We start from the raw sequence: 27,002 nt of genomic DNA, 5'->3' as shown, positions 1-27,002 counted from the left end.
TCTGCCAGGGAGTTCAACCAGTTCACCTACTTGACAGAAAGGGGCTTCTCTCAAAAAAAAAACAAAACAGTTATACTATTGAAGTGAAGCACATTACAAAAGAGATAAAGGGGTCAGGAGAAGATGAAGGATCGTCCTGGAAACGGCAAGGGTACAGCATCTAGAAAAAGAGGGAAAACTCTAGAAACATCTGATACCCTCTGCAGGTCAAATACGTGGCATTCCAGGTAGGATAATAAACCAGCGATTTGTGGAAGATCAACACAATGAACTGTTTAGGGGAAAGCTGCTACCCTACAGGCTGCAGCTTTTACTGAGGCCTCAAAGCACGATCACGAACCCAGCATTAAGCAACAAACACTAATAACTAAAAGACCCGAAGCCCCAAGCAAGGGAAGGGAACGGGCACCCCTCTCTTGTGAGGATCAACACGAGAGGCTCAGAGGCAACATCACAAGCCAAGGACCCGGCGGCAGCGCAGTAGGAGACCCTCCCCGAGGTGATGCCGCCGCAGGTCCACGAATCCGCCGCGCCGCGCGGGAGCGGGCGCCGGGCGCGACACCCATCAAACAGCTGAGCCCGCCGGGGGCTCTGCCCGCGCTCGGGGCTCTGCCGCCCGCCCGGGACAGCTCCGCCACCGCCGCCCTTACCTGGCTGGCTTTGTGAAACTGCTTCTTGAGCCCCGCCACCGACATGTTCCCCCGCGGCCCCCGGGCCGAGGGCCGGCAGGTCCCGGCAGGTCCCCGCAGGTCCCCGCGGCCGGGCCGGCCTCTCGCTGCGCCGCCCGCGCCGGGCCGAGCATCGCCCTCCCGGGCCCGGCCGGCGCCGCCCCATTGGCCCGCGCCGCGCCGCATGCAAATGAGAGCGCCGGAGCCGCCCGCCCATTGGGCGCTCCGCGGCGCTATGCAAATGAGGCGCTGGCAGACGCCCACGCTGCGCTGTCGCTGGGAGACGGCGGGGGGGGCTCGGCCGGGGCATCCCCGCCAGGGAGGGCACCTGCCCCGCCACCGACGGGCTGACAGTGCCCGCCTCCACCTCTCTTACTTCCAACGAGGCTCAAAATTTCTCCTCATCGGTCTCAGTTCTTGTGGTTCAGTGTAGCATCTCTAGCTGAGCTCGTTAACCTCAGGTCTGTTATTGTAGGTGGTAATTTAATTGTAGCTTTTAAAACACGAAAGCTCTGGAGTGGCCCAGAAGGTGACTGGTTAGTGCTGTGCATTGGAACAAATCACACTGGGTAGTGTGACTCAGTAGCTGCATTGGTGCTGCTCGAGGTTCCAAAACGCAGTCTCCCACTTGGAGGAGCAGATGGACTAGAAATAGCTCTGCTGAAAGGACGTGTTAGTTGTTTGTCTGGTTGTTAGGAGATGGATAGACAGATTGTATACTGAAACATGACTGCGTATCAGGAATGTGCTGATAGAAATAAGAAACGCAGTTCTGCCTGCATGGTAAAGCACTTCCAGGCGACGCTTAGATTGTGGGGAAGATAAGCTCTGTGATATGCTGCTCCATCCTGGCTGTAAGGACACTCTGGAGTTATGATTCAGCTGAAGCTCGTGCAGGGACCCGGGAAGCAGTTTAGAGAGAAGCCTCGCCGGCTGCAGCAGGGCTCCCTGTTACTCACTGTCACGCTTACTGCATTTTTATTGAGTTGGGAGACAAAAGGTATTTCCAGGCTGTGTTACTGTTACTTCTTTACAATAGCAAAGAGGCAAAAAATACAAGAACTTTCAGAGTGATTGTCACATTGTAATCTGGGAGAAAGGAATCACTGTCCGCACTTATTAGAGACAATTATTACACCACTGTGAAACAAAGTGCAAAGACAAACACATTACTGAGTTAAGGAATTGGCTGTTACTTGACAAAGGACTCTCTGTGCAGGAGAGCAAGAAGAGAAAGCAAAGAGGACAGTACCAGTCAGCATTCACTCTGGAAAACAAACTGCAAGGTGAAGCTCTTGCAGGTTTTTGGAAATGTTTGGAAAGAGCCCTGCCATCACCATGCTGTCTGCTGCTACCTGTGTCTAAGGACAGAGCATTTTCAGTCTCCTTACAAGTAAAAATGATCACACCACCTACATCTGATTCCAGCACCAATTTCACTTCCGATTGAAACTGGCAGCAAGATGTTAACTGTGCAGGTCAAATTGGGTATGGCTTAAATCAGTGACACATTTTTAGAGATCTCAGCTGACCAAATAAGGCCCTCAACAAAGATACTGGAGATCTATAAGAGGTATTAAAGCAAGCTCTTACTGTTCCAGAGAATTAGGGAGAGAAGGCGGCTTTGACTAATCTTGGGCCTTAAGAATGGGTGGACCAGAAGCAAAGAAGGAAGGAGTTGGATATAAATCACTGTGGAGAGGAATGAATGGATTATGGAGTCGCCGTGGCTGTTAGCTGTAAAATTGGATTAGATAAAGAACTTGAGTAAAGCTGTATGTCTACAACTTCCTTTTTTTTTTTTAAATCCTGCTTGTAACCCAAGGATAGCAGCCATGTTGTCTCTGCTGAAATGATACAAGAATTTGCAAGTGGGAAATGCCCTGTGGAAATTTCACTTCATAGCCTAATTGCTCAATGATACAGACAAGGAGAAAACCTAATTAATGATCCAACCTGAATAATCCAGGTGTTATGATTTGGTGGAGGCACCCTCAAAAAGACACTGGTATTCAGTTCAGATATAAGCAAAATTATAGCTTGTATCCAGTAATACACAGTGGCTAAGGGATGTCTAAAGGATTTATAATCACATAGTTAGATTTACTGATTCAGTCTGAAAAATGAGGGAAATGAGAAATAGTACAAAAATATGGGAAGTAGTTCAGACAGAAGCTGACATGATGGGAAACAAAACAAAGCTTCTATTAAAAATAAATGTTACAAGCAGAAGACAGGCCAGGAGATAATATTACAAGGGCAGAATGAAAAATTCTTCATAGAGCCTGGGAAAAGGGGGACCTTCACAGTAAAAGTTCTAAATGTCTGGATATTTAAACAATAACTACAGTAACACTCCTTAGAAAATCTCAAAGTGCATGAGAGCAACAGATCATGGCTCCAACATGTTACTGAATCAGGTGTGCTAAAATGGACAGTGAAATTTGTACAAACTGAAAGCTCCTAACGGGGCTCGGATCAAGACAGCAACTAGAAAATATGGGAGAACTGAGCTTGAAAATTGGTTCTGTGCAATTCAAACAAGACAGTCTCCTGGATAAATGGTTAAATTTATAACTCGCTTGCATTTCAGTGTGGATAATACTATGTAAAAACCACTATCAGCAGAAGCTCAATATGAAGATGTGGCAAACAACCTTGTAGGTGTTTGGTTTTCGATCAACAAATCATCTTAAGTTTAACAGCTGAAATTGTAGTAACAGCCATATGAAGTATTAGGTTTCTAGCAGAATGAAAACTAGAAATAGTTTTAAAAGGATTCAGATGCATCTTAGCAGTTGAAATTACTTGGAATTTGAAGCCAACTACATTGTCTACATGACAATTGTAGGAATTTGTAGGCAACTACATGTTTATAAAATGCAATCTGGATATTTTGTGGTTACTGCCATAAAAGCAATCATCAAAAAGGGGAGGAAAGGTGACTTTGTGATGAAATTCTATTGCATTTGATTCTGGGCCATGCTGACTACCTCAGTAAAGCACTTACCTTGAATATTTAAGCCTTAAGGACTAAATAAGTTACTGTACATCAGTTTATGATGAAATAAATTTCTACACATGGCATTAGGAGACCTTGGATGTACTCAGCTGATCCAGGACAAGAGTAACTATACAAGAACAAGACTCTCAGACACAGACATGACATCCACTAATGGTTCATAAGGACTCTACATATCTAATGCCAGTGCAGATTACCTGGTTAGTTTTCATGTTAGTTGTCAAAACTGTAACCACAGGCTGTGGGGTTTTGCTCACCGGAAAAAAAACGTATTTGAAAACTAGTGTTTAGAAAACAAGCATTCTGAAATTATACCATTTGAAAGAACAATTGGCTAATACCCCACTCTACAAGAGCAAACTTGTAGAAAGTTTTAAAAATAAAGCAGGCTCAGATATAAGATTTGGTTTGACAATTCAAAAAAAAAAAAAAGGAGATTACTAAACTAAATTGACACTGGTATTTGAGTACTGACACAAGTAAATGAACTAATGCATAACACAGTGTTCCAGAGTGAAATCCAAAAGACTATAACACTGGATTAAATTTGGGACTGATTTAGCTATTTTCCTGGTGTCAGCTCCTGGCCTTTATGTTACAGGACACACCTGGAAGCTGACATTGTGAAAACAATGCCAACAGCAAACTGCCTCAATAACAAAGTCAGAAGAAAATCCTTCTGCAAAAAAAAGCCTGAGACAGTAAGTACATCTCATGAGCCTGTTTCAGCACCCTTTCTATGTACTTAAATGAAACAATTATTTAAAATTAAACAAAAAAAAAGTTGGTGATATGCAAATATGTTCATGTACAGGAGCAGGTTAACACTATGGTTTTGTTTCTAGAACATAACCAAGCAATTCTGCATATCAGCACATTCTGTGCAGATAAACTGGCTCAGGTATTTCTGACAGGGATTTGCAGTGCAGTATAGATTTCATAAGAAATCATGAGAAACGGAAAAGAACAGACAGTCTTCTCTAAACAGCCAGCACTGGCCAAAACTTGGAAAGCTCCCTGTTCCAAGCGGACGCTGCTGGCAGTTAGAGCAGGAATATGTGACCCTGGGGCCGGCAGACACTCTGGCTAACCTACTGCAGTTGTTTAGGATGCTTATGTTTGCTCCCCAGACCTTCTAACTACATGTAGCTAGTGAATTATTTTTGGCATATGTGATTGTTCTTCTCAAGCTGACTTTCCATATGTGCTGCTTTACCATCATCCAGATCTTTGCTCCTCTTCTTGTCTCCTCCTTGGGTTTGTATTCCACATGCTTCCCCGTGATCCTGCACATACCTTCTGTCCTCACTTTCCTAAATCTCTGGCTGTTGTTCTGCAAGTGTCAATAACAAAAGTTTGTTAGGTCTTATGCCATTAAATAATAAGGATTTTTCTAGTTACATATTTCCTTTAAAAAGACATATAAACAATTTAGGTGAACTTAAAATCTAGATGCATTTTTAAAAAGTGAGATATGTGTATACTATAAGATACTCCGGTTTTGAAAACTCAACAACCTACTTTTTTGTGTATGCAGCTCTGCCACGTTGAAGCATGTCAAGAATTGCAATCCTAATCTTGCAAAATATACCATGTGGATGGAGTCCTGAACAGCTCCAACTTGGAGATCTTGTAACTTTTAGGTGCCTATGTTGGTTTTGGTAGTAGCTTTTACTGTCAGCATATACACAGGCATTCAGTGCTCTCAGACAACTCTAGACTGTTCAACAAAATGAGTTGCAAGTGTAAGTTACAATAAAGATGCAACTGTCCAAAATTACTCCACAGTGGACACAAATCTGGAAATACTGGAGTATTAGGTACTGCTAATCCTGGATAACCAGAGCATTTTTATTTCCCCCACACTTCAGATTTCCAACTTGATAAACCATTGAAAAAATTGTAAGATGTTTTCTTTTGGGTAGGTCTATTGCCCTAAATGGAAATATTTCCGTTTTCTGACCAAAATAAAAAAAACCATCACTTAAACTTCAGATCTCATTCTTGTCAGTGCAGCAGCGTTACTTCACACGAGCAGATGGTTTGCCTGCTTGATGCCTCCCTGGCCGTGTTCCCTCCAGGAACTACATCTCCCCTGATGCAGCTGTGGCCACGGGAGCGCTCGCTGGGATCTCCGCGTGGGTGCTCAGGGAGCGGGAGGTGGAGTCTCACCAGGGAACGGAGCGAGTCTGGTTCCAGGTGGAGCTGCTTCATGGAGGTACAGCAAGGTAACAAATCCACGAGAAAAGGCTGGGTTGTTAAATGGACCCACAGACGTTTTCACTAAGGATAAGGGGAAAAAAAAATCTTTTTCTATTGGAAAATAACAAAGAAAAATGTGTCCATTTCTAAACTGAAAATTCTTAACCTCTTTACTGGGAAAGAAAAATGAACCTATTTTAAAAACATTGTTTGAGAGAAAACTAAATGTAGATGTATCAGCAATAACGACATAAGGAACATCCCTCTTTTTCTGGCCTTTCTAAAGTAGCTGTGTTCCTTCTTATTAAAGAGAAGGCAAAATAAACTCTAAATGAGCCAATGTAGTAATGTGCAGAAACGTTTCTCTGCTATTTCACAGGTAACAAAGGTACTGATTTTCTGCACACAGCTGCCTGAAATGTCAGAAAATGCTGACATTCTCATTGCTGACAATGCCAGCACAAAATTTGAAGTTGCATAGTTTTTAGAATAGTAAACACAAGCTTCAGAAAGGTGTAAAGGATATTCACGTTCATGGTAAAACTACTCTTCCATTCTGTTTCAAAGCAGAATGTTGTATCATGCTGCTGTAAACTGGATCACTTTGAAATCAAATCTAGAATTTAATTTTACGGTTACTCAGGTATAAAAAAAAGGTTTAAGTAACATCTTAGTAAGTCTTGGTCTTCATAACGATCCTTTTCAGAGGAAAAAGGTCACACTAAAGAACAGCACATACTGCCTTGCCTTGCTTAGAGAATGCAATGCATAAGCTCTTGGGAATTATGATTTATTCATCTTTATCAGAGAATAAAAATATAATCAGCAAGAAATCTGAGTAAAAATCTGCAAGAACACATTGCATGTAATACGAGGAGACAAATAGTAAAATAAAGTAAAAAATCTAATAGTTTATCTTCTCCATGTATAAATATGCTTAATTATATGCTAACTTGTGTTATATTGCATAGTAGAAAGTTGTATCACCTCTGTGACACCAAGTCATTATATAATGCACAATGTGAACATTTCAAAGAGTCTGACTGATGTTTAAAAGCAATTTGAATATCAGTAAGTATTTTGTAACAAGTTTGTGAATATTCAGGCATACCTGATTTTAACAAAACTTTTACAACATAGATGTTGTTTTGCTTTTCATGTAATTTAATAGGTCTTTTGGGATCTGCCATGTTTGAACATCTGGGAAACATCACATGTTGTCTGTTGATCAATGAGGCAACAGGAAAGGCATGATGTGACACAGATGTTAAATATGGCAATACTCCATAGACCAACTGGATCTCAAATGGGAATGATCAGACTTTGAAAAATCTGACTAAGATTCATTGACTGGATAGAATTCAGTTGGTCTTTTTCCTTAAATTTCTTAACTGTTCCTACAACAGTATTATAGTGGGTATTATTGTGGTCAATGAATTATTGCAAACTGGCTTATTTGGGGGAACAAAATGACGTAACTGAAGATGAGGACTTTTACTATCAAATACTTCACAGGAAGATGAATACAACTTGCCAGATCCCTGCTGTCTCGTCCTGAAGATTAATGTCTTCTACTGGATAACTCTGCCACTCCTTGAAAAACACTGAATACATAAATCAAACTTATTGTATTAGTTTAAGCCTCAGTTAATTGAGTAACTGCCACTATAGTAAGAAACCTTTTTCTCCCCTCATGCAAAGAAGAAATAGTGTATATAAATTCCTTTAACTGTTACCCAGTAATGCCACCTCCTGGTTACCTACAGAAACGCCCTTTGAGAGTGAAGGGGAAAAAGCAGCTTTGATTCCATAGTCACCAGAAAACCATTTCAATTAATTACATCTTAAAAATGCGTGAAACAGCGGCATGCCTCCTGTCAGTCTTCCCATCTTGCTCGTTGAAATGTAAAGGTACTCAGATGTTTACTTTTCTAAAGAAACTGTGTAGTTTAAAATAATAAACACACCTGACATTGACTTTCTGTAGAAACAACCTTAAAACTGTTGCATTTAAAGGTGGCAGCTGAATCAATATCATGAATTAAATTCTGACCTTACTAAAGCTGACAGGGCTTTTGCCACTGACTTCAGTGGGGCCCAAACTTTCAGCCTGTATTTTTTGAAAGCTGCTCTTATAAACTGGGTTTGAATTGTCAGAAGTTTTAAAGAAAACCAGACGTATTCTTCTGCAATTCAGTGGGCACAGGATTATAAAGACAAAACTGGTCATGCAAAAAAATGATGGTGAAGGTTTTCAGTCAGAGACCTCTCTCTTTCCCTATGATCAGACCAGATTAGCTGTTGCTTTTATTGCTTGACTTTCTCCACCAGTAGACTTACAGTTGTTTGGTGTTGCTAGTACAGGTAAAAGCATGTTGTACCAGAATATGTTCCTTGAAGCAATCATATTATCATGGTGTATTGGACTCCCAAATCAAAGCAAAATTCTGCTGTGGTTGCTAGGATGATACACAGACAGTGGGGAAACGAGACAGGGAATTTCTCTCACCTGGAGAAGCAAATAAGAAGCATTTCTCCAGTGCATGAAGAAGACTGTTTGGGCACACAGCAGCTGAAAGCCCCTTCAGTCACAGATTACTTTAACTCTACTGCTTTTTGCTTAACTATTCCAGCTGCATGATCTCTGCAGACGTAAATTCTCAAGTCATAGCTAAAAATAATTTCAGTGAGCCCAATCCTAACTTAGATATTTCAGCAGGAAATACTCAGGTTCTTTTTGGGTCCACCTATCATTTTCTTTACTGTGTCAAGTATAACACAGCAGAAATGGTGTGCAAGCTGACAAATCATTTAATGGAGACACCAGACTGCTTTTAATTTGGCTAATCTGCCTAATATTTTTTAATATTGTCAGAAAGGATTCAGTGGAACAGCCTATATTGGAAGAGATTAAAAAATAGTGAATGCTATTGTATATTAATAATGGATGTCTGACTTTTTTGATAAAAGTTTTGCTTACAGTTAAAATTTTTCTATATGAATACAGAAGATAAAGGAGAGAAATGATGAATTTTATTATTTTTCCTTTTTAAAGTTACTTTAATTGTAATGGGTTTTGACAGACTGCAGATATATGGTTCTCCTGCAATAAATAAAAATAGCATAAAGCTTTATCACTTTACATTTCTTACTCCCTTCTTTGGAGGAAGAAAATAAAAGACAGGGATTAAACTGAGATTAATCTATAGCTCTGCTCTTCCTACAGTGCCAACCTACTTGCTGTTTTTCTGATGGGTCATCTTGAAACTATGACCCAGGCACTGATACATGGAAAGCAAGTACCCACTTACTCAATCCATCTGAAAAACTGTCCACAGAGTTTGTTATTTCTCTCAGCTGCTATCTGAGAAATCTGTAAGCAGCCATTTATAATTTTGACATGTATACTAAATTTTGACATATATACTAGATAATGGAAAGCACATTTGTGAGTCCTGCTTTTTTTTTTTTCCCCTCCAACTTTGACTTAAACCATTGCAGGGCTTCCAAGATTCTAAATGTATTAAGCTTTTCCTTTAATAAAGCTGATTATGATCAAGGTGCCACAGAGACAACAGTGTATGTTGGGTGACTTTGTGGGGTTTCCTAAGGGGGAGGAGGGGCTGAGGAGACAAGTGCTCAAGGGAAAGAGAGAAGAATGTTCCAATATGAACCAGTTCCAACAATTTACTCTAATATTAGTGATACTATCTTCTATCTGTAGATGGCAGTGATCTTCCACTGCCTGCTTCAGGAGGAAAGGGGGAATGGTGGTGGTGACGAAATCCTAAAATTAAAACCACTGTGCAAAACAGATGTGGGGAAGAGAAGTCGAAAGGAAGGTATATCCCTTATTGTATTTCCTTCATGTGATGAGAAAATGCATTGTACCATTTAGAACCTGTACATTTCTGAATCAAAGGATTCTGATGACAGATTCCAGAATACTGGGTTTTGAAATTTATCTGTGATTAAAACCCTTCATTGGCATTCTGGATTTCTTGTACACACCTGAGATACATTTCATTAGTTTAAATATGTTTATTCAAATCATATCAAGGCCCTCTGGGTACTTGGCTACCTCCTTCATCAGTTGTTCAGCAGGTCTGTATTACCTGTTTCATTTTTAACTGTTTTTCTCTTGACACTTGCATTAGTTTTCACTTTCATTCAAATGAAATGCAGTAAAGAGAGTGTAAGGCCATCCAGGTATACTTCATTGAAGGGTGTGAGGTGAAGCCCACTGAAATCAAAGAAAGCACTTTTATCAGTTTCAGCAGGTTTATAATCTTACCTCCAATGACACAGAATCTTCAAAGTATAACACGAAGTCTGATCTTCCCTTTTTGTCACTATTTTCAGCTGTGGTTTGTTTTTATCTTAACAGTTCTGCCTATAGAATTTTAAAACATGGTATTTTTCATGAAGATCAGACTATAAAAACTACATTTTTGAAGTTCTATTTTAAATGTCACATAGATCTAGTCTAACATCAGATTTTAAACGGTATCTAGACGCACACATGCAAATGAAGTGCTTAACAGGATTTCAAACAGCATCTAAATAGCATTTTAAAATTTGCTTCTGAAGATTATAAATATCAAGGAGACTTTCAGTATTGTTGGGAGGAAGATGCCTACGATGCATGTGTATGCAAAGTGGACACAGAGAAGTACCTAAGCCAGTTATTTCTTAATACCAGTTGTTTTCAGTAGAAAGTGTATCACTGCAAAGAGCACAAAATACAAAACTATTCATCTGCTTCTAAGGCAGCCCACTTTTAACTGTATGAGCATTCAATACCTTAGAGTGACTCTAAGTTGAGACATTCCTCAGCAAATCACGAGGAACTATTTGTCCTTCCATTTAACATTAAGCCATTTCATTCCTTGCTGCTGAAAGGTGTTTTGCAATATCAGCACACCTAATCTGCAGCCGCTGTTGTGTCACTGCACTCGAGCAGAGGCTTGTCACTGGTATGACCAGTGGCAATTTTGACAACCTCTGGTGCAGAAAGCCAGTATAAATTACTGTGCATTGCTTAAGTCCTTTTTGGAAAGCTTAACTTGGGAGTTTTCTCCCTCTGCACAGGAATATATCACAACCAATATGTTCTGGAACAAAAAGGACATACAGTCTTTATCCCAATAGTAGGCTTTCCAGGGGTAAGATAAAACCATCTACCTGGCATCATTGTCTTTAGAGCTTTCTATACATGAATCCTACATTTTCCCCTCTGGATTTTGTCACATCTTTCTTGCAGTGCTTTTCCTCTTCTTTACTGACCACACTCTTCAGTTCTTTGAAAAGGAGCAGCAGTTTCTCTAACTAATCAGTCCACATTGCTTAACATGCAGTTCTAAAAATGGATTTGTTTTTTAATGAGTGAATGGGTGATCTTTATATTCGATTGTCATAAAAATAATCCATTAATCTGTTCCCAGAATGCAGTACAGTTTCATAATATGTACTCTCGTCCAAAAAAAAGGATGGGAAAGGGCAGCTAAGGAAAGGTGTATGGCCTTATTGCCCGTTTATTTACAGATGTGCATGTGTCTGAACCCAGACATGCCTATTCCCTCATACCACTGGAAGGGCACAGTACAGAAAATTAATTTTTTTAACCTGCTTATATTGCTCTCCCTCCAAAAAAGACTATTGTAAGGTATTAACTAAAACCCAGGTTTACTATGTTCACTCATGCTCTAAATGCAGGCAGTAAGATCCCTTCTTTGGGAGTTACTTTTGGCCATTTCACAAAAATGTCAGCATTAAAATTTTGCAAAAAACTCATTTACTAAGCCCTTGGCTTGGTTTGCTTTAGATACACTCACAAGATTATTTGCAGCGTGAACTCCAAGTGTGCAGGACTCTGCGTAACTCTCCCATAGTTCCAGTCACGCTGCCTGACTTGCAGTTACTGCCTATCCTTCCTCCCTTCTGCTTCTTCCCATTCTCATTCTTTTGCTCCCTCTCTTCATCTTTCTAATTCATTCCACATGCCCTTGAATATGTACCATGTAAGCTGCTGTTTTGCATTCAACATTTGTTTATCCTGGGACTTATCGCCGTATCTGAGAATCTCATAACTTTCACAGATTTTTATCCTCTTGAAGCCTTTGTGAAACCAGGAAGTGTATGTCAATTTACAGGTGGGGAGTGGTCACACTGGAGATTAAGTGAGGTGCTCAGAGCCCTGCTTAGCCGTGGGAGCTGTATTCAAGTATTTCTTGGCTCCTGATCTCCTGTATAGATTGAACATTCCTGTCGAACTACATCTCCTGCAGTGCACCACAGTCTCTTTTCGCAGTGAGGACAGGCCATCACTGCAGCATTTTTGGCTTCTGGGAGATATGGATTGGCTGGGGAGACTCTTTTTACATTAGAACAGGGACAAGAGACACGAGTTCAGAAATTTCAGAAAACCCCATTGTGACTTTCCAAAATCAAAATTTATGGATGGGTAGAAGAGGGAATGTGTGTGGGAATGGGTTCAAGTGTCTGACCTACATTTCCATTCCCCCGAAAGAAACCAAAGCATCCTAAGAAAAAAAAAGAAGAAAATTCATGCAAAGCAGATGCTTTACTCATAAACAGTTAAAGATCTAAAAATGTTGGCTTCTGAGGAAAATTCTGTAATGGCCCTAGTTGTATCACTGGCTGAAAAAAAAAAAAAGCACATAACTAAGATTTCATTACAATTAATTTTTTCTTCTCATTTCTGAATATGTGCTATAGATTTAGCCATCATGGGTTTTTGCAATAAAATTCACCTACCTGTACATCAACACAGTTAGTCTCTTAAAGTTGGTTCTACGTTAACTTTTTTTAACTTGTCAAAACATACGACTGTGTATCCACGTTTTACGACTCAAGGGGTAGATTCCAAAGCAGTGAAAGGAAGGCTCACATAAGGACTGAGCCTGGCAACATCTGAAATTTGGGTGCCAGATTATTAAGTATTCTGATTTAGCCATGATGTGAAACTCCACAGTGAGCTCCACAAATAGCTTTGCTGATACTGAGGTAGTGACCTCTGAGGCTTTCATGTGACTGTGCTGCCAATGGGTTGTCTGGTCCACTGGGGTGCCACTTTCCTTTGATTTATCTTTGAGTCTGAGGAATTTATTTTTTTTTAGAGTAGTAAGAAAATCCTATTTCAAATTCATTATTAGAGCTATCTATGCTGTCTGGCCCCAGAGGATAAATCCTAGTAACCAGATATTTATTTTCCATGGACATATGTACTGACTTTCAAACAAGCCTCATGCAGATAGATGTCTGGTTTTCTTTATTAATTAAGGGAGATGGGGAAGGGAAGAGAAAGGGGTATATATAATAGCTCACTTACCTGAGAAAAGCTGTGCAGCTGGGTGTAATCTGTTGTATACAGGAGAAAATATGCATCTAATCAATTGTATTCTCTTGGAACCCTAAAAAAAAAATTGGTTTATAGAAAATGTTATCATACAAACATAGTGATAAAATAAAAATTTCAGCTCCTTCTGTACTTTTCTGCAGACCAAATACAGTCATCATAAATTAATTTAAAAGTTAAAAATAAAGAAAAGGAATTAAATGTCTGTGTAAAACTAGCCTGGTAGTGAGCCTGTATCTCCTATTCTCATGACTCAAACTGCTTTGCCTAGTGAAAATGTTTCAAAACTGACACAGAAAGAGTCTGCATTCTGCTGCAAGCATAATTTCCACTGAACTGTGTAAAAATAAGGCAAGATACAATGTCAACACTAAGAAGAAAAGGTTAAATTACAGTCTTTGTATATTTGATGGGTATTGCATAAAAAAGCCTTTTTCAGTAAATCACTTTACTGCTTTTTTTTGTTTTAGTATTAAAAACATTGCAGCAAAATCAAGTTTCTAGGTGTATCTCAAAACAATGAAAGTAACATCTCTACAGGCTACAACAGATATCTTAAATCTCATCAGGAGTTTGGCCAGGGGACTTGATCTGTCTGCTGAAGTTTTGCAGAAATTGGCTCTATTGCCTCTATGCCCAACTACCTAAACTCACCAACATAACTAGAGATACATCCTAGTGTCTAGTCCATGTTTTCTGCAAGAGAGGCAGTTTGGGGAGTAGTGTCATCTCTACCCTAACAGCAATTACAGCTGCTTACTGCACAGTCAGATGCTGTGCAAGGAGCACGAGCACAGTCCAGGTAGTTTCAAGACGTATGTTTAATGCTAAGTACTAACAAATATAAACAGCATCAGCTGATCATACTCTGAATATAACACAGGATTTTCCTCACAAACTTCCCCAAAAATTACCCTTTGCACGGAGGAGGTCTGCAGTGCAGTCGATGTGCAAAGGCCGTGGGTCTGCCACAGGGGCTGGGCTTGAGACAATGCCGGTTACCTTCATGACTGGGTTATTTCTTATATTTTTACTCTCTGAGCAATTCTCTTTCTCAATATCATTTTTATTCTGGTTTTTTTGCTTTATATTGTCAGATACATAAATACATGGAGCATTTTACCGGAGTTCCAAAGCTTCCTGAGAAGGGACTGACCTTTATAACTCTTGGAGTATGTGCAGTTAATTGAAAAGTTCTCCTATGTATTTTCTCTAAACAATGGAGAAAACACATATGCTAAACAGAACCTCATCCAGGTATATGTGTAAACTTGAGGGAAGAATGCAGGAGAGTTATTTATAAAAGAATGAAAATATTAACTATTACTTAGTGCCAAATATATTCTTGGTTCTTATCTGTCCTTACAAGCAGCACTCTGTTCATATATGGAAGAAGCAATTTGAAGCCACGGCAGCTGAGCTACAGTAATTTTGATATAATGGCAAGGAAAAGATGCCAACAAAGTACCTTTTATGTGTGTGTTAAACTTAGCTTTGGTTGACAGTGTGCCCACTGCAAAACATACACAATAACTATAGGAATGATAAACAGAGCCTTCTCCAAAGAAGATTTTATTCACTTCTGTTGTAACTTAGTTAATAATTTAGTGCCTAATTTAATCTGTCAATTCCTTATCTATAAAAGGGATGCATCAGGACTTCTGTGAGTCCTGTCCAGGCACATTTCAGTGTCTTTTGAGAGGAGATACCCTGATAGGTGTGTTGTGCCACACCTACTATCCCAAAGCCCCAGTCAAGACTGGGGCCTCAAAGTGTAACTGTAGTAACCAATATAATATGAAACATTAATTTTCTTCTGGTAACTGCAGGCATTAAGACTTTAAACAAGGAATAAAAATGCTACTGTTTGACATAGAAAAAGTATGAAGGAAAGAGTTCTGGATATGCTTTAAAATACTTTAGAAATGTTTTTTGAACCTCTAGACACATTTACTATGATCACATCTCTCTTTAAGTCTTGTAAGCCAACACCATCTTATTAACTTTTAATATATGACAAATACGCACTATAGGAAATGCAGTGTTACTAATGAGGTAAAGATCTTCCCCCTCACTGTTATTTCCTGTCCATCTCCGTGGTAAGTAACCATGTATCTTTGGATATGGACATGTGCAAGATAAGTGGAATAGCTACTTACCCATCTCCAGTCCCGGTGGACCTTGATTAGCTGGTAAAAAGGCAGAGGCCACATCAAACCAAGGCTCTACAGAACAAACCCGAAGAAGTGCATTAAGATTCTGCCCTTGTAGTGCCAGCTAGTGAGATTTTCACACGTGGGGAATACTGAATAGGACCTTCTAAAGCTAAAAGATCTTGCAAATCACAGTTTTGACCCATCACCTACTAGTTCCCAATAAGATAATACAAAGAAAACTGCAATAAAAATATAGAGAAATATTCCCTACTCCAGAAAATATCTTAGACTTTTAACTCTCAGCATTATTCCCCTTGTTAAAAAAGCAGAGGAAGTGTATTTGCTTGTTAAACATTGCATTCAAAAAAAGAAAATCTTTCTTTACTGAGGATTGCACACAGCTTTCAGGTACTTTTCAGCAAGCCAAATACAGACATGCTTTTTTTTCTAATATAAAATGCAACACTTCTGCAGTCTAATCAAAAGTTAGACTGCCAGATCCCAAATGATACTAAAAAAAAAGGTCACATTAAATTTCTAAGGGTCATTATTAAAAACATGTGGAATGTTCCCTCCAGTAACTTTGGAATTTAATTACACACTGTCTGGACACTCAGAGTATTCCTCATAGGCAAGGAACAAAACATGTTGATGTTAGAGGCCACACAGAAAGCACCCTCTTACTTCCCTCGGCCCATCCTCTTGTCCCTGGCCCTCCCTACCACTCTGGCCCTCCCTAAAGACAATAAGCATAAGAAATAGCTTGATCACGAAGGAGTGCTTGAAAGTATTGTTAAAGACAGATTTTTCTCAAGAGTAAGAAGAAAAACTCAAGAAAAACTGGCTTGAGTAACTGGTCAAAATTTAAACAAAACCCACCCCAAAGCAGCAAACCATGCAGAGCAGACCAGGCACTGAATTAAAGCCAACTCATGTGAATTTCAGGTCAACCAATGGCTAATAGCAGCTCCACAGGGATTAGAAGCACTGCCTGCTACTAAACTGAGCAACCCTAAATGTAAAGTCACTCATCCATTGAAGTCACGTTGAACATTTACTGGAGCGTGACTTAAATCAATACAGAGAATTTCAGATAAACTGGTGAAAATTTGTTCAGCAAATGTATGCAGTAGAATCTGATTTAAAGGGGGCTATTCGAATCTCCCTGATACCTCCTACTGTTTCAACTTTCCTTGAAAGGCTGATCCAATACCAAACTGCTTCGTAGAACTTCCAGGAGCTTTAAGATTTCCTGACTTCCAGTGAGTGGGAGGCTAATTGCAGTTTCCCCAGATGTCTAAAAACGCTTCTTTTTTGGAATGGTACATTGGGCATTTTGTCACTATGTAAAGTGCAGTCCTGTCTGTGCTGAAATTTAGTTTCCATACATTGAATAACATCTGGAAAGTGCCAAGAACATCAGGTGATCTCTATCCATGCAATGTTACAGCATCCCTGCACTTGTTTACTGATACGTTGATTCCTAAGATTAGCCTGTTGGAAATATCTGAATGGATATGGGGTTTATTTATAAGCTCCCGTATACCTGCTCATAATTTATTTAAAAATCATTCCAATAATTTATTTTATAAATCAGTTAGCTTCCATTGATTTCCTTCCAATTTACAGTGAAATATCTTCTGCCTGTTGTTACTCTACTTATTTAAGTTGGGTAAATGTCCCTTAAATCTACTTATGCTGTAGGATGAGGCCCTGAAATTTTATTTTTCTATAACAAATTTATTTCAAAATTCCTTTGAAAAGTTTAGTAAAATGAAGATGAGAAACCAACTAGGACATGTTGATAAACTATAAATTATTATTATCTTAGGTTTGCTTTGAAACAGAAGCAAACAAACAGAAAGAATATGCAACCAAACAGATGAAAAATAACATCCAAAAGGAAAACAATTAACAAAAGGTAGGACTAGCATCAGTGTACAGACTGTTCTGTGAAATCGTGTTTCTGAGCTTAAGGAAACTCACTGGGATCTGGGTCACTGGGTTAGAAAGAACTGTGTTAGCAAAAGAAAGATTATTGTCTTTCTAATTTAGTATGCAAGACAATTAGTGGAACTTGATTTTAACAAAATGTTTCTGACATTCTATAACATGGAGTTATGTGCAGTGCAGCTAAAAACAAGTTGATAAAACTCTGAACAAAATAAAGAGTAATGTAAATCTGTCCTCTATGCCCCACTTCTTCTCCTTACGTACCCACACAGTGGGAATTCTGCAAGGACATAATATACAAAATGTATATATCTAGGCTCTCTGCAAAAGCACCACACAGAAACATTATTTAAAAATAAAATGTACAAATGAAATTTGCTTTTAATCTCCTGTTATGTTTGTTATTAAAAAATTTGAAAAGGAAAAGTTGAAGACTTCAAAAAAGTAATGTAACGACATCTTAGAGAATCAGCTTACTTTAAAAGACTCAAAGAACTTTAAAATATATAGCTAAAAGTCCTGAAATATTTTATGGTTCACCACCTAACATAAAACAACAACACAGAAGGACAACAGCAAACAAACTCTGCTGCCTTACCAACCAAATCTGTTCATGTAAAATAAACCCATGCCATGAATGCTACACTGGATTAACAGACCTGACAATCAACAGGTTCCCTCTTCTAGACAAGAAGCCATTGTAGCACCAAGCTAGGAGATTAATACTGTCATCAGAAACTTCAGATGGCATAACAGCAACATTACATGTATGTTTGAAATAGGTTGGAATGGAAATTTATTGCAAATGAGTCGTATTGGGTATTCCCAGCACTGCATGGAAGGCTTTGACTTTTATTACCTTGTATTTGGATTATGTTTTATCTTGCAAGACCGTATGATCTCACAGTGAAGGATTACAAGCATTTAAAATGTTAAGGATGATGTGATATTTAACTCATCATGCAATTGAGGAATATGATCCATATTTTTCCAGTGAAGGGACTGAGATACAGACTTGTTAAGGAGTTTGACCTAGAAAATGATATCAGAAATGGGTATTGAACAACTCTCTCAGGTTCCATAGTTATGCCTTAGCCAAATACCTTTCCCCTACTGGGTGTTCACACCACACTTCACTGACTCGCTGTGTCACAGTACTGTTTTGTCCAGAGCTTCACCCTAAATATATGTAAAATTAGAGGTTAAATTCTCACCTTTTGAGTCTGCAGAGAGAATTCTGGAAGGCATTTTGCCTCAACATTCCTTTCACTGACATTTAAACATTTTTTTCTTTTCCCTAGAATGGAAGACAATCCTACTTCAATATACGTTGCTACACAGGAGAAAAGCAATGAGAATTTCTCTTTCTCTCTGCATAAACCCACCTTTGGTTATTCATATGCAACTGCCACATACTTAACAGGCTTAAATAAAACTACTGATATAATTCCAAGAAACTGGTAAAATTATTTTAACATTACCTGCATGGACGTGAAAATCAGACACACGGGTAGTTCTGCTCACCACAGGTGAAAGGCTGCAGATCCCAAATGTTTTAAAGCTCACTGAGATTACTGAAAAATAACTTACAACGATTTCAGCTGTCACCAGACCAAGACTGTTGCCAACAGGGTAAAACTGAAGGTTATTTGACTTCTGCAGAGCTGCAGGGGCACTTAATCACTAATGATCTGGTCCACCTTGGACAGCTGGGGAATTTGCAGTAGCCCTCACTGGGGCCAGCATTTTGTATCTGATTTCTGTGTCCTTTGGTAAGGTCCCCAAAACCTTACATATTTTGATATAAACCCAGTCCCTTCTCCATCATCTGACTTCTGAATCAGCCCTGAAAGAACACTATTGGCACGAGGTACTGTAGGCAGAATAAGCTCCATTCTCTGCCATATGCCCCATGTGGTATTTTAAAAAATGACTGATTGCTGCATGATTGTTCTGCTTTTCCCCGTAGCTCTGGGGCTGACTATATATCTTCGGGTGTGTTAAGGTACGATGCCAGACTAAAATCTGCCTTAAACAAACTCCCAATAGCTCTGATATCACTTTTAATTTATATTATAATTTCTAAATTCTAGTTGCTCCCTGGCGATTTTTTTTTTCTACAAACGCATCTGGAGCTGAGAAACAGTTTTGTGCAGGAAGCAGCCATGTGTATGAAATGACACCCTTCTGTGTCTCCTGCTTCTCGGTGCAACCTGACCTCTTTCACCAGAGTGGCCCGTTGAGTCCCACAGCTCCTGGGCAGTTCTTAACTGTTTTACCTAAAGCAAAAAATTCCTGGGAGTGTCCACAAATCTGAACCGGCATCTGCTCTTTTCCTGTTGTTTCTTCTTTGAAATATAAACAGAATGTTAATTATCTTGCCCTGATTTCATCCTGCTGCTCAGTTTGTTTCCTTTTAACTTCTGAATCTATTACCACCTGCCAATTTGTCTAATCCTCTATTCTGGCAGATGTAAGGTTTTAGCTGAGATTCCTGCAATGATCCCGAAGGAAAATGAGCCATATTCCACTACGTCAACAAGACTCAGAAAGCCAAATCTGTTACAAATGTTACTTCATAATTTGCAAAAATTGGAATCTCCACACAAAAACTTATTTCATAAGTTTGTTCATGGATGCATTCTGAGGAGCTTGACGATGATCACTCACACGCAGTAAGTCACAAGCTTGAAGATTTGTGCCTCCTAAACCTTCAAACCCTTTTGCCCTTTTCATTTTTGTCATGTTTTGGTTTTAATTAAATAATAAAATAAAACTTTAAATAATCTGGAAAGTCCTCCTTAGTTCTCAGCACACACAGGAGGAAAAAGCTGAATCAGCATTTTCACACGTGCTTAACTCCATAATTGTGTGCTGCGCTAAATTAGAGAGCTGTGCACAGGTTTCATATTACAAGGACTACTTTAATTTTATACAGGAAAAAAAGAGGAATATTTTACACTATATTTTAATAAATAATTAATATTAAACTGCATCTATTAAATAAAGGTTCAAACTTGCACAGTGCCGTAAGCTCCCACTGGATGGTGTTTATCGACTTGCAAAATCAGGATCTGGTACAATGGTATTTGGAGAGCACTTCTGTTTCATACTGTGCCAGTTCAATATTGCTAACTACAGGTGTTTAAAAAGCATTAAGTGGTCCATCAAATATCAAAAGATTAGCTTTACGCTTGCCAGATCTCTAAAAAATAAATAAATAAATTTGAGGCTCTGCTCATTTGCCTTCTGGTTTTTGATACTCTAGGGTTCAGCTGGCTCATGTTTTCATGTTTTATCTCTAACCATAAAGGTGAGAACTCTTTTTTGTTGGAAGCTGAAGTTTGCATCTCCTCACTAGCCTGCAGGAGCAGACTTTAAGAAAACATCAAATATCATTAACACTCATGGGAAAATCATGAAAATGGGCCATGCTGGTTGATAACTTACTAATTTACAAATTTTTGTAATAGACATTGGTGCTTTGAACTACTGATGTGAATTAGCCAGGTTCTACTGCTTACTTAATAGTCTATGTTCCTTGTGGCATTGAAATTACTGTGGCTCAGAAACTTACCCTACTGCTGAACACAGTGTTGTTTGCCATGTGAACCTGGAACAGATTTCCTGGTAGAACAGCAGGGTTTTTACATTTTATGTTGAAATAGAAACAGTATTTTAAGACTAGATTGAGTATCTTTAGACTGGTTGCTCCAATTGTTTTAATAATGAAACTGTTGGTTTCCCCTCCTTTTTCAGTTCTTTTCCTCCAACAAGAAGGTCCAATTTCATGCCATGGATTTTAATTTTTTTTTATTGATGGATGAGACACAGTCATAGGTGTTTTGTGAGCCATTTTTAAGAAGGAACTGTAAACCCCTGACCATTTACATCTTTTGGTTTGTCTAATACAGGAGCTACTGAAACAAGAGACATGGAGTGGATTTATTGGAGGAATGAAAAACTGAGTAGAAAAGAATTAATATACATTCAGGCTCTGTTGCTGATATATCACAGCATTGTCCAGTAATGAACTTCTACAAAGAATTAACAGTTCAGTTTGAAGGCTTGTTCCCCTGTCATTCTTGCACCTGGCTAGATAAATTGCCTCAAGAGTTGGAAAAAAAAGAATTCATATCTAAAAATTTTGGACCCATTTTTTACCCTGTTTATTGTGAGAAGAATAACAGAGTTCTTTTCTTTCATAAGCTAATTTAGTGCTTTAATTGACTGTTGGGTGATGTAGAAAATACAAAATCTCATTCTATAGCTCATACCTTACAACAACTGGATCCATCAGTTCAAATGAGACTGTCGTGGTAAGCACAAAACAAAATTTACTGAAAATGAAGGGAAAGACTTCTTTCTCATTATCTTCTCAAAATCTCCTGTGCTGGTAAGTAGGTAGAGTTAAGTAGAGAAGAACTACACATAAACCCACCTAATTTAAACATGGTGGTTTTATAACTTGAACTACTAATAACAAAAAGCATTTCAATTAAGAGTTAATTAATGTCTAGATATTCTCTTTACTGTTGCATTAATTTTTACTTTATTTTAGTATTAAAAAACTGCCATGCTTAAAATTACTACTGAAGTACTGGCTCAGTATTTGTACTGTGACAGTGCTCTGTGAAGCAGTCTCAGCATATATATTCCTGTATAGGTTTTGCATGTTTCTAACTAACTGTAATTTGTATTAACAGTTGAACAAGCAGAAAGCTATTCACCCACTTAATAATGTGCAAATGTTTAATATTCTAAATATTAAGTACTCTAGGTATCAGGGACTGAAAACACTGGTATATTCGTTCATTCAGAATTGTTTTACTTAGAGTCAACTGAGGAATGAATAACCTTTCATTTAGTTCACCTAAAAACCTTTTCTGCACTCCCTGGCTCTGCAGCCAGCTGTCTTTAGCATAATGTGCCATGGTCCATCACTGTATCCCATTTTAATCACATGTTAATTTCTGTTAACATCCATGACTTTAGTTGCGTATTTCACACTATCCATGCTAACCTGATTGTTAGTAATTTTATATAGGTACTGTATTCATAAGGTTTATGCTTCCTTACACTATTACAAACTCTGATTTTTTTTTTTTTATAAGAAAGCAGGATACTTTTAGAGCCCTTATGCTTGCATGAAGTCAGCAGAAGTTTGAAATGGGCAGAATCCAGGTTTGGGCTTTTGCTTTAGTAAACGTTAATTACGCAGGTATTTCCTGCACAAGGAATTTCTTAGAAACACAGAGGTGTGTTTTGAGAGCCAGTATTTTAAGAATTTTTTCACTATGCTTTTTTGCTTTCTTAATCAAAAAGGGTGTTTCTTTCTCAAAGTTCACTTATTTTTTTGGTTTTTTACCCCCCAAAGTACATCCCCAAGATTTTGATTTTCAATCTGGAATCCTACTGGGTTTAGAATTTCACTGAACTTTTGTGAAGTGTCCTGGCCAAGGAAGGCTTGCAGAACTGGGCACTTTTAAGTGCAGAAGTATTTTTAGTTGCAAATATTAAAAAAATGCACTCACAGCTGTTCACACAGCAGTGATTGGAGTGGTTGGAGTACTGGAGAATGCTGATACCTTGATATGTTTTATGAGTGTACTGTAGCTGTGCTTCAGGCAGAAATTCTTCAGAAGAATGAAGAAAAAGAACACCAAGTGGAACTGTTCATAAATTTAAAAAAAAAAAAAAAAAGAGAGTTATTTTTTTTTTAATTCCAAAAGGGGCAGAAATAATACTGGTGTTCATATACATATATACAGCAATGGAAGTGTATTTTCATTTGGCTACACACTCCAATTCTGCTTTTATTACAATTATCTCGAGTAAATGTCATAAGAATTACATAGCATATTCTTTTAGAACTGATTTAATGTCATTTTTTCATACTGCTCGTGAATATCAAGCTCTCAATTGAAAAAAAATGAGTGTAGGAACATAGGCAAGACAAGATTTTCCAGGGGGCACAGAGAATGTAATGTGCATATCTACTTAGTCCATGGCCTCCTTCACTCTTCATCTGCCCCATCTGAAAGGAGCACCGGCATTTCTGCATAAATGTGTTCTACAAAACCCACCCAACCCCAACAGCAACCTCATTCTGCACCTCATTATTGGCCCACCAAGCCCAGCAGCCCTTCTGCTTGTAAAAGCCAGTATTGACTACAGGGTTTTGAAGCCAAGCAATTGATTTCAGCTTGTGAAGACCTCATGAGCTGAAGCTGGCAGTCTGTACGTAGTCTTAGAAAGTCAGTTTCAAATTTTAGAGATTTAAGACGTAGCAGTTGGTTCAGAGAAATTTGTTAACATCTGGATGCTTTACATAAACAAAAGTTTCAAGTTTAATTTTTTTTACCTTTTTTTTTCTTCATGTCTGCAATAAGTGTTTGTAAGAAAGCATAACTGCCATGACTGTGCACTGCTACTAATTAAAAACTTCCAATGAAGCAATCATCAAACACTGCAGGTAAAGAAAATCTTCTGGTTTATTTGCTTTTGTTTAAGGAAGAGCACATAGAACTGAATCCTGTAAATAAAATAAAATTATAAATTAAGATAAAATACCACCCTTTTTCTTTTTCTCTATAGCCTCATGCATTCCTTTCAAACATGAAATAACTTCTGAAGGAAGGATGGCTGTGGTGAAAATCAATATTTTTCCTCTAGCTGAGCCTACTTCAGAGAAAAGTCAGATACTGCCTATGCCCTCTGCTTGCATCTAAAAATTTTAGGTTTCATTCCCTGTGGTAACTATCATAACTATACAGCTACTTCATACAGTATATATTGACTTTGTAAACTGTGGTTGTTCTCTGGTGCAGGGATCAGTATTCTGGACTGAGCATTCAAGTGTGGAAACAGGAAAAGTCTGACATGTTATTAGATGCGTCCTTACTCATGCTCTTTGTAAGATTTCCTACATATCCCTGGATAGAAAATCAATGGTTACGTATGAAGTATCTGTGGTTGCCTATTGGAAAGCAGCAATATGCCTCCTGAATTTGTGAAAGAAGCTTGGCTTTCTTATTTAGCAATGGAGAACTGCAAAAGACACAAATGGAGTTGACATAGAGTAAGCCTTAGCTTTGCCAGGTTTATTGTGAGAAGCACCAAAACACACAATGAGCAGGAAGTGAAGACCTACAGACAAACAGTTCCCTGCTAACTGCAGCATAAAGATTTGCCTTTGAGCAGAGCAGAATCTACTGCTTCTGCAGAACAAGACAAAGTTAATGAGTTAATATAACTGAAGCTTAAAGAGAAGTGACTGCAGACAAGAATTAGAGAGGAAAAAGGTATTTATACATAGGAATTATTACTAAGTCTCAGAACTTAATATAAGCGACTTCTGGTGTTTGCACTATTCTAGGTTTAAAAATCATTAAACAATATTTTTCAGGAGAATTTTATTTAGGAACAGGGCCTTGTATAATTATCAAATAAAAGATTATTTCCTGCTACAAAGAGCTTTCCCTCTAAGTGCAAGTCAAAAGCGTCAGACAAAAATATATTGCTAAGTGGTCAGTTGGTTATTTGTTTAAAGTTCCTAAACCAAACTGTGGTTTTAGCATCTGGGGGTGATGATATATCAGCACTGACCTCATATGTTTGTCACAGAGTTGGCAATTGCAGCTTTGCAAGACAAGGTCTACTCCTTCACATTTCAGATGTGAAAACAAAGAAGAGTATATGCCCTTACAAGGTTGCAGTGTCTGGTTGAGGAATCATATCCTACTAAATATGATAGGCCAGATCCTGCCTCTGGTTATGTGCCTTTGTCAACCCACTGACAACATTAACTACAAAATAATATAAAGTGACACAGGGATTAAGCATTTTTGCAGCTTAGAAAGTAGTGAGCTCACCTAAGAACATCCAGGCATCCTAGGCTTAAACTACTTACATCTTGCAGCTGCTAAATGTTCTTTCTGCAGAGTATACACATTACATAGCATGCAGGTGGCAGTCATATCCTATCACTATTGTATAAACAGTTTATTAAGCATACACGGTGTGACAGGGAAATGGAAGATAGCCAGGAATTTGATCTTACCTGGTGCTCTCTTGCTGCTGCTTCACGGTCTCTTGCCATGCTCAGAAGTCCTATGCTTTGTATTTGCTTCAGGCCTAGAGCGTCAAAGTGTATCAGTTCTTTTACAAAGCCACACAGCATCAGCATGACATGTGAAACTAGCCAGTTCTACAGCTCTTTACACTTCAAATGTTTTCATGATATTGAGCCTTACAAGAAAAATGTCAACCCAGCCTGATCTTTAAGCCTTTCACCATTGAATCAACACACGTGTGTCACAGATATTTAACAGTAACTGTAGAGATGGGTGAACGAGTTTGTGGAAAATCCTGACCCAACATGTGTTTGCCCCAAAAGCCCTCCCAACACTCTCTAAAGTTCCTGTCACATCAGTGACCTTGCTAATTTCCTGGTCATTGTGCTGTTTGCTGATGATGCAGTAAAGCCACATCCATCATCATAACCAAACCCTTTAGCTGAGTCTACACAGCTTAGTTATGAAACTTCACTAAAGTGGAGAGGCAAATACCTTCTGTAAGGAACAACCGTTGCTCTGTTGAAACAAGTAGGATGTTTCACATGCTGGAAGTGAAAAATATGCTTAAATACTCTGCTGAATTTTTCTTCTTATATAACAAGCCATTTTTTTCACAGGAAGCAGATTAATTCTGAAAAGGAGGCAGGGCAAGAGGTCAGGTGTTTTGGGAAGTGTGGGCCATCATTGTATTTGCTGTTTTACATTTGTCTACATTCTCTATTTTACTATTCTGTGTCCCCCTTTTACACTACTTTTTTTTTTTTCCAGGTTTTCTTCCCTTTTATTCTCTGCTTTTTGTTCACACACTCTGTATCTGTAAGGACTTTGCTTCATAACTTTGTCTTGTTTAGAATGAATTTAGTACTTATCCATTATTTTGTGTTATTCTGCTTTAAATGTGTATGTTCCACTGTCCAAGCGGAAGACCTGTGTGAATGCTGGTGAGCACCTTGTTCTCTGTGGCTGACAGGGTATAAAGCCTGTCACTCTTAATTGCCACCACAGACGACCTTTCAGCCTGAGTTTTGAAGTTCCATCAAGAGATATATGGTATTTTCCCAGCTATTTGCACATGTTTTAACTGAAGACTGTGTGTATGTGTACGTAGCCATGGGTCATTACACAAAGTGAAACCACCGGCTTGTGTGTCGTGGGCCACCAAACAGTCACCAGCTGATAATGACTCTCGGTTTTTACTAACCAGGGTCAAATTCATGCCAGTGACCTAGAAGAAAAGGGCTCCATATCTCATTACTAACATTCTGAGCAGGCCTACAAACCACTGCATTTAGGTCTTTAGGTAAAAAAATAAAATTAAAAAAAAAAAAAAAGGATCAGGAAACTAAACCAGGTATTTCAGTAAAATACATGTGTGGTATATTACCACATTAAACGCCATCCAGAAAGCTCGAAATTCTTCCACTCATAATCTGATAACGCATTCTTAGCATGCAGATACCTTCTTATACAAAACAGCCCAAAAACTATCAACAAGATCCAGTGGTATTAATATGATAGAGAAGCAGTTCCAGTCTGTAGAGGAAT

General features: G+C 38.6%; 1 protein-coding gene across 2 annotated transcripts in view; it reads right to left on the bottom strand.

Annotated features, from left to right (window-relative positions):
• The window catches only part of SH3GL3 (SH3 domain containing GRB2 like 3, endophilin A3), a 52,471-nt gene extending 46,517 nt beyond the window's left edge, over positions 1-5,954 (bottom strand). The window contains exons 1-2 of one of the 2 annotated variants that reach the window (XM_050309933.1): positions 5,863-5,954; positions 4,907-5,023 (exon numbers count right to left, since the gene is read on the bottom strand). In XM_050309933.1, coding sequence (XP_050165890.1) covers positions 4,907-5,023; positions 5,863-5,904 — 159 coding nt within the window. In that variant the 5' untranslated portion in view covers positions 5,905-5,954. Of the gene's footprint in view, positions 1-650; positions 815-4,906; positions 5,024-5,862 lie in introns of those variants that run through there. The other variant, XM_050309931.1, reaches the window with a different exon arrangement.
• Between the last annotated feature and the right edge of the window lie 21,048 nt (positions 5,955-27,002).

The sequence above is a fragment of the Myiozetetes cayanensis genome, unplaced genomic scaffold (genome assembly GCF_022539395.1).
Source record: "Myiozetetes cayanensis isolate MyiCay16 unplaced genomic scaffold, myiCay2020 scf14, whole genome shotgun sequence".
NCBI classification, from domain to species: domain Eukaryota; kingdom Metazoa; phylum Chordata; class Aves; order Passeriformes; family Tyrannidae; genus Myiozetetes; species Myiozetetes cayanensis.
The sequence above is the reverse complement of the archived record's forward strand: the minus strand, read 5'-3'. Positions and strand labels throughout refer to the sequence as shown.